We start from the raw sequence: 12,913 nt of genomic DNA, 5'->3' as shown, positions 1-12,913 counted from the left end.
TATTGCGAAAAAAATTCATAAACCGAGCCATTATTTTCAATGGATTTTCATTCGTAAACCGAAAAGTCCGTTAACCGAGGCATTCGTAAACTGAGGAACGCCTGTAATTCTCTTTACATTATGACAGAAGTAAAGAGTGAAGGAATTATCTACGGCTGTTCCTTACTTGTCCAATGCCAGGCTAGGGCAGGTCTGAGGCTGCGTTGTCTTGCTTAACCATTAGCCGCCCGGCCAATAGCCGTTTGGCGGCCGGAAAAATGCATTAGATTTCCGGGTGGACGCCACATGGCGTACTCCTAGGCATGCTCAGTTTGCGCGCTTGCAGAGCCGCGCAGCAGCGCGATCTGTCACCGGCCATGTACCTCGGACAAAGCCCCTGTTGCTGGTACCATGTGACCTTCTGTGACCAATCACAGCAGGTCACATGACAGTTGTATACAGTGGATGGCTTCATTCATGCCATCCATTGTATACTAGTGTCTAGCTGTGAATGGTCACAGTGATCACATGCACATGTCATGTGATTAGCTGTGGCCAAATCACAGCTAAGCACAAAAAAAAAAAACCCTGAATGAATCGATGTCATTCAGGTAAATGCTTGCTTATAGCAAAGTAATTCTTTGCTATAAGCAAATTGTGTAAAAAAAAAAAAAAATACTGATGACTTCCCCAAAGTAGTACAATGTTACTATGGTAACATTGTACTACTTTGGTCATAGTGAAATATAAAAAAAAAATCTTAAAAAAAAGAAAAAAAATAATAAAAAATTAAAAATGATAAAACATTTTTTAAAAAATATATATATATTTTTTTCATACTGTCACCAGTCAGTGTCCCTGATCCCCGCCATGCCAGTTATATGATGACGCAGTACTGCACTGGTGACAGTATGTAAAAACAAATAGTGAAAATAATTTTTTAAATTTTTTCTTGTTCTCAAAAATTATGACAAAAAAATACAACTTCAAAAAACTCGCCATGCCTCTTATGAAGTGCATCAGACTGTCTACTTTGCAAAAAGGGGTCATTTGGGGGATATCTGTACTAATCTGACATATTGGACCTCAAGAAATTAGATTGGCTGTCAGTAGTTCAGGATTGATCAATATTCAGATCTATACCATAGTTTGTGAACTCTATAACCTTCCTACAAGCTAAAAAATACATCCTAATTTGGGTTATTTTCACCAAAGACATGTAGCAGAATACATCTTGGCCTAAATTTATGAAGAACAATTATTTATTTGCAAACTTTTATAACAGAAAAAAGAAAAACGTGTTTTTTTTCAAACTTTTCGGTCTTTTTTTGTTAATTTAGCAAAAAATAAATACCCCAGTGGTGATTAAATACCACCAAAAGAAAGCTCTAGTTGTGTGAAGAAAATGATAAAATTTTAGTTTGAGTACAGTGTTGTATGACCACGCAATTGTCATTCAAAGTGTGAGAGCGCTGAAACCTGAAAAATGGCCTGGGCAGGAAGGGGGTAAAAGTGCCCGGTATGGAAATGGTTAACTAGAATGTATTCTACAGAGAAGTCTAAGGGAGCACAGGACCTGGCTATGCAATCTGGCATGTGTACTTTGCACTTTTGTAATTATGTTCGTTTGGTAGGTGTAAGTATCTGAAATTAGTATCCACTTCTGCATAGTAGGGCACCTTTGTTTTTGTCTTTATGCTTACTGTGGGTTAGTCCTGCAGGGTGACAACAGATGGAGTATTCCAGTAGGATTGAATACACGCAGTTCCTCTAATGAAACAGTCAGGAACAATCATGTACTGAATTAATAACTCAACACACTTGTTATTTTTGAAATAACAAGGCTTGTGATTACTTGAACAGCAGCCCAAGAATTGCTTGACGTGACATTAATCATGATCTTTAGTTTACCTTAACATATCATTTTTGTAAATAAGCCGCTGATATTCTGCAAACAAGGCCACAGGGGGAAAATCACATTGTAAATTCACAACTGTGAACAGAAATAAATGGAACAGCTGACTTGTATCACACAAATGAGTATAGCAGCTCTGCCATATTTAAAAGTATTTTGTCTTTTAACAGCTAAAGATTTTATCAGCCATTTGATGGAAAAGGATCCCAACAAGAGATACACCTGTGAACAAGCACTGCGACACCCATGGTAAATGCAAATCTTTCGGGTATTTTGTAAATCTTGCCTCTGTGGTTTAGAAGCTTGTACTAACTAGATCGGGTGTCGGCAACCCGCGGCTCCGGAGCCGCATGCGGCTCTTTTTCACCTTTCCTGCGGCTCCGGAGCACACTGCCCACCAGGTGACAGGCAATAGGGTCGGCAAGCCGCGGCTCTTTTAATGCAGCTCTTCTATGTGCCGGGCGCCCGCTCCCCTCCCTCCTCCAAACATTGGCTGTCAGGATGTAGGCGGGGCAGCGTGACGAACTCCTCTCCTCTCACAGTCCGCCCTGAAGACCAGAACGGCGCGGGAACACAGCTAGAGGAACGCGCGGAGCAAAGGTAAGTGAATTGACACAGGGGGAATGAATTACTATAGGGGGGATGAATTACTATGGGGGATGAATTACTATATGGGGGATGAATTACTATGGGGGATGAATTAATTACTATATGGGGGATGAATTACTATGGGGGATGAATTACTATATGGGGGATGAATTACTATGGGGGATGAATTACTATGGGGGATGAATTACTATATGGGGGATGAATTACTATATGGGGGATGAATTACTATGGGGGATGAATTACTATATGGGGGATGAATTACTATGGGGGATGAATTACTATATGGGGGATGAATTACTATATGGGGGATGAATTACTATGGGGGATGAATTACTATGGGGGATGAATTACTATGGGGGATGAATTACTATAGGGGGGATGAATTACTATATGGGGGATGAATTACTATATGGGGGATGAATTACTATATGGGGGATGAATTACTATGGGGGATGAATTACTATAGGGGGGATGAATTACTATAGGGGGGATGAATTACTATAGGGGGGATGAATTGCTATAGGGGGGATGAATTACTATGGGGGGATGAATTACTATATGGGGGATGAATTACTATGGGGGATGAATTACTATATGGGGGATGTATTTTCAGTTTTAAAAATGTTTCTCTCAAAATAAATTTCAATCGTGGTTTTGGCGAGATTTGGCTCAGTTGAAAAAAAAGGTTGCCCACCACTGACCTAAGGCTATGATTGTGATTATGATGATACACTGTGGCCCTGGTTAACCCTTTGCTTACTGGGCCCTTAAACCCCCTTCATGACCAGAGCGCTTTTCGCAATATATGCAGTGTCGGATTTGTTTTAAATGTTGCAATGGTTTTGCGGCTCCCAGTCTTTTTTTCCCTCTCGGAAACGGGTCCAAGTGGCTCTTTATGTCTTAAAGGTTGCAGACCCCTGAACTAGATAAAGTCATTATGGCCAAAAGTTGAGATTCACTTCCACAACTAAGCATGGAGGTCAGTTACGTTCTGCTTAATTCCATGCTGATCCCTCTGCCGCGTTGATCCATTTATGACTGCTGGAGTTACTGGATGGCTCTCTGTGTGCGTTTGCGGTAACCCTGTTTTCCGCTAAGAGCAGTAAGCGCCAAATATGTGGTATTCAAATATGTCTGATATATGCAAAAGTCAGTAGCGAGCTGGTTTTGGGGCAATGAAGTATAAATTAGTGGTTTATCAAACTACTATAGTCAGTAAGAAAGTTGGATCATCACATCAACAATAATTCTGAAATGATCCCAAAAAATCTCAGCATTGGAGTGTAAGGCTTCATGCACACTTATTTGTTTATTTCAGGTACTTATATAGCACCATCAATTTACACAGCGCTTTACATATATATTGTACATTCACATCAGTCCCTAACCCTCAAGGAGCATACAATCAAAGGTCCCTAACTCATATTCATACATACACATATTAGGGCCAATTTAGACAGGATCCAATTAACCTACCAGCATGTCTTTGGAGTGTGGGAGGAAACTGGAGTACCCAGAGGAAACCCACGCAGGCACAGGGAGAACATGCAAACTCCAGGCAGGTGATGCCGTGGCTGGGATTCAAACCAATGACCCTAGTACTGCCAGGCGGAAGTGCTAACCATTTAGCCACTGTGCTAAACACTTGAACTCAGAAACGCTGCTTTTACAGTCGTTTAAGCTTTTTTTTTTTTTTTTTTGCCTTTAAACTCCCCTCCAAGTTATGTGTCCTTGAACACTATAGAAGTTTATAGGAGATTAGAAGCAGGGGAAAAAAACATCACTTGTGCATTCAAGAGAGGAGCGTTATGTCAGAAAAAAGCCTGACGCTCCTAAATGTGGGTAAACACGTCTAAACGTGAGTTTACACTCGGCTATTTCAGAGCTTGAGCATTTTTTTAATTTCAGTGGCCATAATAAATTAATATTCTGGCCAATTAAATGAATAAATGCCCAAGTGCTTGACGCACTTAAATATGCCCAAAAAATATGAAAAAAACAGTTTAGTGGCATTTTTGTAGCGGCTTTTCTTTTGCCAGGAGAAAAGTGTTTAGAACAGCCCCAGTGTGTTTGAAGCCTAAGACAACTACAACTGTGTCCACAAAAGTCTTGTATCCAACTTTTTCATGACGCAAACGTCTATTCCCAAAGCACCAAAAAATCTGCCAGCATCTGTTATTTCAGAGGAAATTTTTACTTGGGAAAAATGATCTTCATTGATCTACCCTTTCTTCAAGAGCAATTGGACAGGAGTATCTTTCCAAGCTGCAAAGTGCTCTCGCCATGATAATCATATAGAAATATCTAGGATCATGATGATCCAATGTCTGTGAGGGCCAATTTACTTATTTATAATATTAAATATAATGATACAAGCACATAAAACAAAGGCCAATTGCAGACTTTAGAGGCACAAAAAAATTATTAAAAAAAAACAACACTTTATTATAGCAATGTATACCATACACATGAGTTGCATACATCTCCTAGATTGTAAGCTTGAAAGACCAGGGCCCTCGAACCTCTCGTATATTGTTTTGTTACTGTATTGTCTCATGTACTGTCCCCCACTATATTGTACAGCGCTGAGCAAACTTTTTGGCGCTATATAAACACTGTATAATAATAATAATATTGTTCCGCTAAGAATACAAGACTTCCATGTAGGGGGGTAAGGTATTCTATGCTGGTTACAAAATTCTTCAAAAATTATTTTCTTGTTAAAATTGACACACATGTACCGTATCTCGGTAAAGACATCACAAGACATAAATCGATATGGGTAATCACATAGTAGTTACTCTATAGTTACTCGGCATGTTTCGCAACATTATTGCTTCTTCAGGAGTTACTAATTAGAGAGAAAAAATTAATATAAGTGTAACATAATATCAAATAATATAGAATTATTGGTAAACATAAGATCTCAAAAATACTTTGAGGTATCAGTAGCAAAGCAGAATGTGTGTCAGGATAGATGAAATCACATGGATCAAAAACGTGTCAAGCAAACGTGTCAGGTGCACTGCTTTAGTGCATTGGGGGACCAACCATTCGAAATGATTGGCATTGCTTCACAAAAATGCATGTTACATGCATTACTGCAACACAGAACTGTAAATGGACCCTTAAAGTGTGTGTAAAACCACCTCTTTTTTCAATTTTTGGATAGAGTAGGGAAGGATTAGAACTGCTGTCAGGTATTTAGTTCTTCCTGAGTCTTTTAAGGGTTGAGTCATCCTTTCTTGTTCTCCTGTTGACATTCATTACTGAAAATAATTGTGAAAAATCCACTCAATTACATCAAAACAGTTAGTGAAGGAAGATCTTCCTGTGGAAACCTGTTCCAGTGACACCTACCTAAGAGGGAAATTCCCCTTATTTTGTGGATATTTCCTTTCATTCCTGGTGTACAGAAAGGTAAAGGATATGCTCAAATGGAACACAGACATCAAAAGATAAACTGACTGGGGTTTTGATCATTACATATTATACACAAAATTTAAAAAAGTTATACATACAGTTTAATGAAAGTATGTTAACAATTTAAGCTATTGCCTGTTTCATGATCATCAGTAGACTGCAGCAACTATTGCTCATTTTTAGCTAGCTCCCAGCCATCTATATTAAAGACTATGGGCTGCCAAAACGGACATTTCCTATTTGGTTCATGGTGGCAGCTTGAATCATCTTTTGTTTTTTTAATCTTGTGGGATCTCTGTTTTGGACTTCCCATCTCCACTTACCTGCTGTAGGATGTATTATGATCACCATTTGAACCCACTTATTACCTTTTATATTACAAAGGATGAGCAGGGAATACCATTTCCTTGTGTAGCGCTACCCCCAAAGGAGCTGCATGGTAATTCTGGGTTCTCTGTTCTGTGCCTTGACTCCAAGAACAACCTCAGCCCCTCTGACACACCTGGTTATATGAAAATCACTGCAAACACGCATAAGGACAGCATTAAAAAATACCTTTATCCTGGCCGTGAGTTATCACCTTAAAATAATCACACACCCATTTAGTGATAAACAAGCTTGATATATTGTCATGAATTAGAATAAGTGGCAGTTTGAACATAAATGAGCACACTTCAGGCAGACAACAAATTTATGCAACATAAGGTAATGAGCAATAAAGTAACAACGGCATGCAATAATGAGGAATAACACTCAACTGTGTAAGGGGTAGTACATACTAATTGATTGAGCACTTAAACGGGACTCAATGGTGGGGAGAACTGACTGGAGGGAGCTAAACCCAAGGAACCATAATTGTATGGTGAAAAGGGCCAGTCTCTACTTGAGTGGGTTCACCCCTACTGTTAATGGGGTAACAACAATACAGATATCAGGCCTGAACACAGACTTTGCCAGCACGTTGGAGCTCAGTAATGTGGTAGCAATCCTAAGGGAGGGTTAAAAGTGTAAGGTTCCTTAATAATCCAAGGTTGCGGTGTCTGCATGCAGTGTCCATGTGTTGACCTTGGATTGTACGCCCCTTGAGGGTTAAGGACTGACGTGAATGTACAATATAAATGTAAAGCACTGCATAAATTGACGACGCTATGTAAGTACCTGAAGTAAAATAAAATATCACTGAAAGAAAGGGGTTTTGGGCTTCAGCCCACTCACCAGATCCTGGAGGTAGACAACACACAGGCAACGATGCAGGCTCTGTACACCAGCCAATAGGAGGATGGAAGCTGCACGTCAAGTCAGATGTGAAACACAGCAGCTTGGGTTAACGATCACAGCGCGGTCCACCGATCACCAGCAGGAGGGACAGAGGATCTTCTAATGTTGCACAATGATTTAAGTTCACCCAGGGACAGCTGTGTCTAGCAGGGTCTTGACAGGCAGTCCTAGTGGCTGGACAGAAGTCCTGGTGCTCACTGATGGATCCTGGGGAGAAGAGAGTGAGGGCCTGCTGAAAGCAGCTGTTTAAATAGCCTTTCCCATAAACCCCGTTTCCCTTTAGCAGCTTGCTGGGAGATGTAGTTTAAGAGACTCAGGAGTCCAGTTCTGGCTGAACACATGACTACAAGTCCCACAATCCTTGGCTTCTTGGCTAGGGAATATGATGCAGACAGTCTGAGTGCAACACTAAAGGGAGAAACTGAACAGTGTGCAGTCATTAAGGTCATGTCCACTGCATTCATATTACTGTAGCTGGAGCCTGGCTACACTTGGCTTCTAAACTACTGTATTGGGATCAGAGGTAGCATCTCTAGTGCTAAGCCTTTGAATGATGAAAGAAGCCACTGACGTGGTCAACCCATAGCGAGATTCCCAAATGTGAATATTGCTGGGAACAGGTTTACCAATTAAATGAATACGTACGTTTTCGCATTACAATGATACAGAATAGTTGGCATTTATTTACTAAGCTGTACGTCTCAGCAATGGATTATAGTTCACAGAAAACTGCTTTATAGCCAATATTATATACAGTAAATAGTGCCTAAAATACAGCACACACTGCAGATTGGACACTAAATTAGATTTCTATGCAAAACTATAATACCAAGCAATCAGTACTGATCCTGCTGCTACTGTAGTGTATGGATGGATACTCATGGATGCGCATTCCACTTCCACACACAACCTCTCACCCCCAGTCTATCACTTTAAAGTGATACTAAAGTCCTGTTTTTGTTTTTTTCTTAAAAATAACAAACGCATACCTACCTGCTCTGTGTGGCAGTTTTCACAGAGCACCATATCCTCCTCTTCTAGGGTCCCTCGCCGGCGCAACTGGCCCCTCCCTCCTGTCAGGTGCCCCCATAGCAAACAGCTTGCTATGGGGGCACCCAAATAGGCGTACTCCCAAGCCGCTGCTCTGCGTATCCATTCACACACATAGCCACAGCTCGACTTTGCCCCCTCTCTCCTGATTGGCTTACTGCTGCTGCCTCAGCCAATCAGGAGTGAGTGACCCTGGAGAACCCAGGCTTAGGTAAGGGGGCTCAGGTAAATGTTGGGGGGGGGGGTGCTACACACAGAAGGTTTTTCACCTTCATACATAGAATGCATGAAGGTAAAAAACCTTGACACTGTAAAACCACTTTACTGGGGCATTTTTCCATACGTTTGTGTGCAGGACAATCATTACAGTTTCCCCTATAAAATTCCTTTGAACGCCTGGGTACCTGTAACCACTCACTACCCTGGTTGTTTTTTATTAGAACCTTCTTATGCAACCACTTACATATTTTCTTATATATATATATATATATATATATATATATATATATATATATATATATATATATATATTATATAGATATAGTGTAAAACTGAGAACATAAAATTCATTCAATCAAATGTAAACTTTTTTTAATGCCTTTACTTCTTCTCTTTCACAAATGGGCTTATTTTTGCTGTTAGTGTACTGCCAACAAGGGACAAGCAGGATCAGCTTTTTACAATGTGCATATTTAATACTGATGGGACCATATAAGTGTATTTCAGTATTTTAATGGTGTTTTGCCAGTTTTCTTACCTCTTGCAAATGGAATATTGTATTATTCATTTTTATTCAAATATGTGCAAAAATAGCTTTCTTTGCATAAAATGCGCTTACCAGATTGCCTTTAATAGGCCCCAAGTGAGAGGGATTAGAGGCGGAAATATATTACAGGACAGCTGCTCCGCTTCACCATTTTGGTTTTGCCGAAATTGCAGAAGAATAACCTGAGAACATCTGGGGGAAATAATGCAGCAGAGTCACACATGGGGGTGAAGACACTATTCTGAGACAACAATCCAAGATGCAGAAAATAACTTCAAAGAACTGTAAAGATTACAACTAGTGTGATCAGTCCCAGATGCCTCTATAGCACTGCTCTGACTGGAGCCAGCATACACGAAGGCTTTCATTAGATCCAATAAACATCAGGCAATAAGCTAAATGTGCTAGTCACCAGGGACCAGGGAAATTATACCCAAACTGCATTCATGTCCAGAAGTAGTACAAAAGATCTGCAGACTTTTCTAAGCTACAGTTCAGACACATTTTCAGCTTGATCTGTACCTATATTAGTTTGTATGATGATTAAAGTGTTACTAAACCTACAACAGTATAATCAGTCTGTATATGCAGTAAAGCATGTTTGTTATACTCACTGTGGAACCTAAGGGGTTAATCCTCTGCGTTGTGTAAAAAGGCCATTTGATCCTGTCTTCTTTTCTTCTCCTCTTGTTCAAATGTCCACGTGTTATTTCCTGATAAGACAGATGGAACTGTAGCCATTCTGCACAAGCTCAGTTTGTTGTGTATTACTAGGGATTTTTTTTTTCTCTTGGGAAAGTGCATGTGATCAGCATAAGGCCAATCAGCACAGTCCAGACATGGGTCAGGGGTCCTGCAGCCTCATAGAACAGTCAGAGCAGAATGAAAACTCCTACTACAAGCTTTAACCAGTGCTCTGCTGGACACTGATAGAAGTCAAAGGACTGCAATACGTGCTGATAAGAAAAGGTATTTAGCAGGTTATATTTACTAAAATAATTGCATTTCCATGTTCTGTGTACTGTGGGAGACCAGATATAGTGAATGGAAGGTCCTGGGTTTAGTAACACTTTAAAGTGTTAGTAAAAGCTAACTATAACTATTCCTAATAATGTAATCCCCCAACCCATCCTGCATGCCCTGTATGAAAAAAGATCTGTGTACTTACCTTTTTAAAATCTGGTCCAGGCCAGTCACATAACCCTGCAGCCCTGTGTAAGGGAGCGCTCAACAACGGCTATGAATTCCCAGAATGGTGACACCACCCATAAGCTCCCATGGTCCATCCGTTGTTGGTAGTCCCTCCTCTCCCCAGCAGCAGCCATTCATTAACACACGGAGCTGCAGGATAACCGGAACTGGAATAAAAAAGGTAAGTACACACATCGTTTATTTTGCAGGGTAGGTAGGAGGAGGACGTGGAGGGAACATTTCTTAAGAATAGTTATAGTTAAGCTTATCTTCCACTTTATTTACTGACAAATCTACAGGTTCTGTGTCAATGCCGTGTATGCATTTTATCAGCCACAGCAGAAGAGTCATTTCTGTGTGTCAATAATTTAAGAGATAAGTCTGCAAATCTGACTGTAACTGGAAAACATTTTAACTTGTCTTCAATATTTTCCAGGATTGCTGGGGATACGGCTCTATGTAAAAATATTCATGAATCTGTCAGTGCACAAATCCGTAAAAACTTTGCAAAAAGCAAATGGAGGGTAAGTCATCACAAATCTTCTGTTCCTGTCATATTTATAGCTTTCTACATGTGATATCTCATACTGTAAAGTGAACAAGAGGCCCTATCCACTGAAGGATGTAAAATAAAGCGGTTTACCTGTTAAAACCTTTATGAATGGGTAGGTTTATCCAAAACTGTACCAGTGTGAGCCAAGTACAATGTAACAGTTTGCAAACAACATTACAGGCAAAGCTCTGCTGAGAGAATATATGGTGTGCCTCTGCTTGTTAATATATTCGGAATTAGAGACCTGGAATAAGTGTCAGTGATTTCAACTTCATTTTGAGTTCACTTTCTGCATGCTTGTTCTAATCCAGCAACTCAAAATACTGACACACGAGGCAGACAACAGTGTTGCTAACCTACCAGATTGAAATTCACTGACACTACACCCAAATCTCGCTGGCACAGCCAAGTATTTACTGGCATTTCCAAAAGTTACAAAATGACAGTTTTAAGTGCACATTTCAGTATTTAAGCTACAGACAAGTACATTATACAATTAGCAATGTAATTTAAGGTAGATATTAACGTAAAAAACATATTTCTTATGTTATTTTCGATATATTAACTACTTCCCATCCAGCCTATAGTCAAATGATTGCCGGGCGAACCTCTCGTCCCTGCAGTAGGGTGTCATTTGACATCCTTCCTGGATTGCGCTTTGCACATGCCTGCAGGGCCGCGCTGTGGCGAGATCTGCCACCGGATGTGTACCTCGGACACGGCCGATGACATATCTGTGTACCGGCCCCGTTGCCAGTACCATGTGACCTGCTGTGACTAATCACAGCAGGTCACATAACAGTTGTATACAATGGATGGCTTCCTTTCATGCCATCCATTGTATACAAGTATGCCTAGCTTTGAATGGTCACAGTGATCACATGCACAGGCTGGGCCAGTCACAGCCCATCTGTGTCATGTGATTAGCTGTGACCAATCACAGCTAATCACAAAAAAAAAAACTGAATGAATCGCTTTCATTCAGTTAAATGCTTGCTTATAGCAAATAAATTCTTTGCTATAAGCAATCAAATTGTGTAAAAAAAAAATACTGATTACTTCCCCAAAGTAGTACAATGTTACTATGGTACAATGTTACAGTGTATTATGAAAAAAAAGTAACAAAAATAATTACAAAAATAAAAACAAATTGAAAAAAAGTTATCAATTTTTTTTTTTCGTACTGTCTCTAGTCAGTGTCCCTGATCACTGCCACACCAGTTATATGATGACACTGTACTGCACTGGTGACAGTATGTAAAAAAAAATTGTGGAAATATTTTTTTTAATTTCTTCATTTTCCAAAAAATGTTAATAAATTTACAACTTCAAAAAACTCACCATGCCTCTTATGAAATACGATGGACTGTCTGCTTTGCAAAAAGGAGTCATTTGGGGGATATCTGTTCTGTTCTGACATTTTTGGGCCTCAAGAAATTAGATTGTCTGTCAGTACTTCAGGACTGATCAATATTCAGATATATTCCATAGTTTGTGAGCTCTATAACTTTCCTACAGACTAAATAATAAACACTGAGTTGGGTTATTTTCACCAAAGACATGTGGCAGAATACATATTGGCCTAAATTTATGAAGAACAGTTATTTATTTGCAAACTTTTATAACAGAAACAAAGAAATGTGTTGTTTTTTTCAAAATTTGCGGTCTTTTTTCGTTAATTTTGAAAAAAAATTAGAAAATCCCAGTGGTGATTAAATACCACCAAAAGAAAGCTCCAGTTGTGATTTGGCAGCTTTCAAATGGGCTGTATCATTCTGCACCCTATAGTAGGGATTGTCTCTTTAAATGTAATTCGTTTGTTTTTTTTTTAATCAGCAAAAGGGATGGTTACTTACATTGAATGAGAAGTGTCTTGTTTGCTGATGGCTGTTCTCTTTGTTTAAATCTTCAGTCTTCTGGCCCATACCCGCACAGCAGTAATCTGATCGGAGTTAATACAAGGGGCTGGAATTAATCAGGAGTGCTGACTCTGTTCCCCCGTCCCCCCCGAGGTAAACTTCCAGTTCTGTAGGGCATAATAAACTGTTCTAGACCTATAATGGAAACTCTGTATCGACTATGGACCCTTTTTTGTCCCCCCTTCTCCATTCATAAAAGCTGTACTATAGCTTCCTGCAATGAAAAGCAA

The 12,913-nt window shown here is 39.7% G+C and overlaps 1 protein-coding gene across 1 annotated transcript in view; it reads left to right on the top strand.

The window, feature by feature from the left end:
- CAMK1D (calcium/calmodulin dependent protein kinase ID) overlaps positions 1–12,913 on the top strand; it is a 356,591-nt gene that overhangs the window by 323,887 nt on the left and 19,791 nt on the right. Inside the window, exons 8-9 of the mRNA XM_089686269.1 lie at positions 2,065–2,143; positions 10,648–10,735. Coding sequence (XP_089542395.1) covers positions 2,065–2,143; positions 10,648–10,735 — 167 coding nt within the window. The remainder of the gene's footprint in view (positions 1–2,064; positions 2,144–10,647; positions 10,736–12,913) is intronic.

This window comes from Staurois parvus, unplaced genomic scaffold, assembly GCF_062004578.1.
Source record: "Staurois parvus isolate SC_StPar_1 unplaced genomic scaffold, SC_StPar_1.0 ptg000019l, whole genome shotgun sequence".
Classification (NCBI taxonomy): Eukaryota; Metazoa; Chordata; class Amphibia; order Anura; family Ranidae; genus Staurois; species Staurois parvus.
This window is presented reverse-complemented; position numbering and strand designations above follow the sequence as displayed.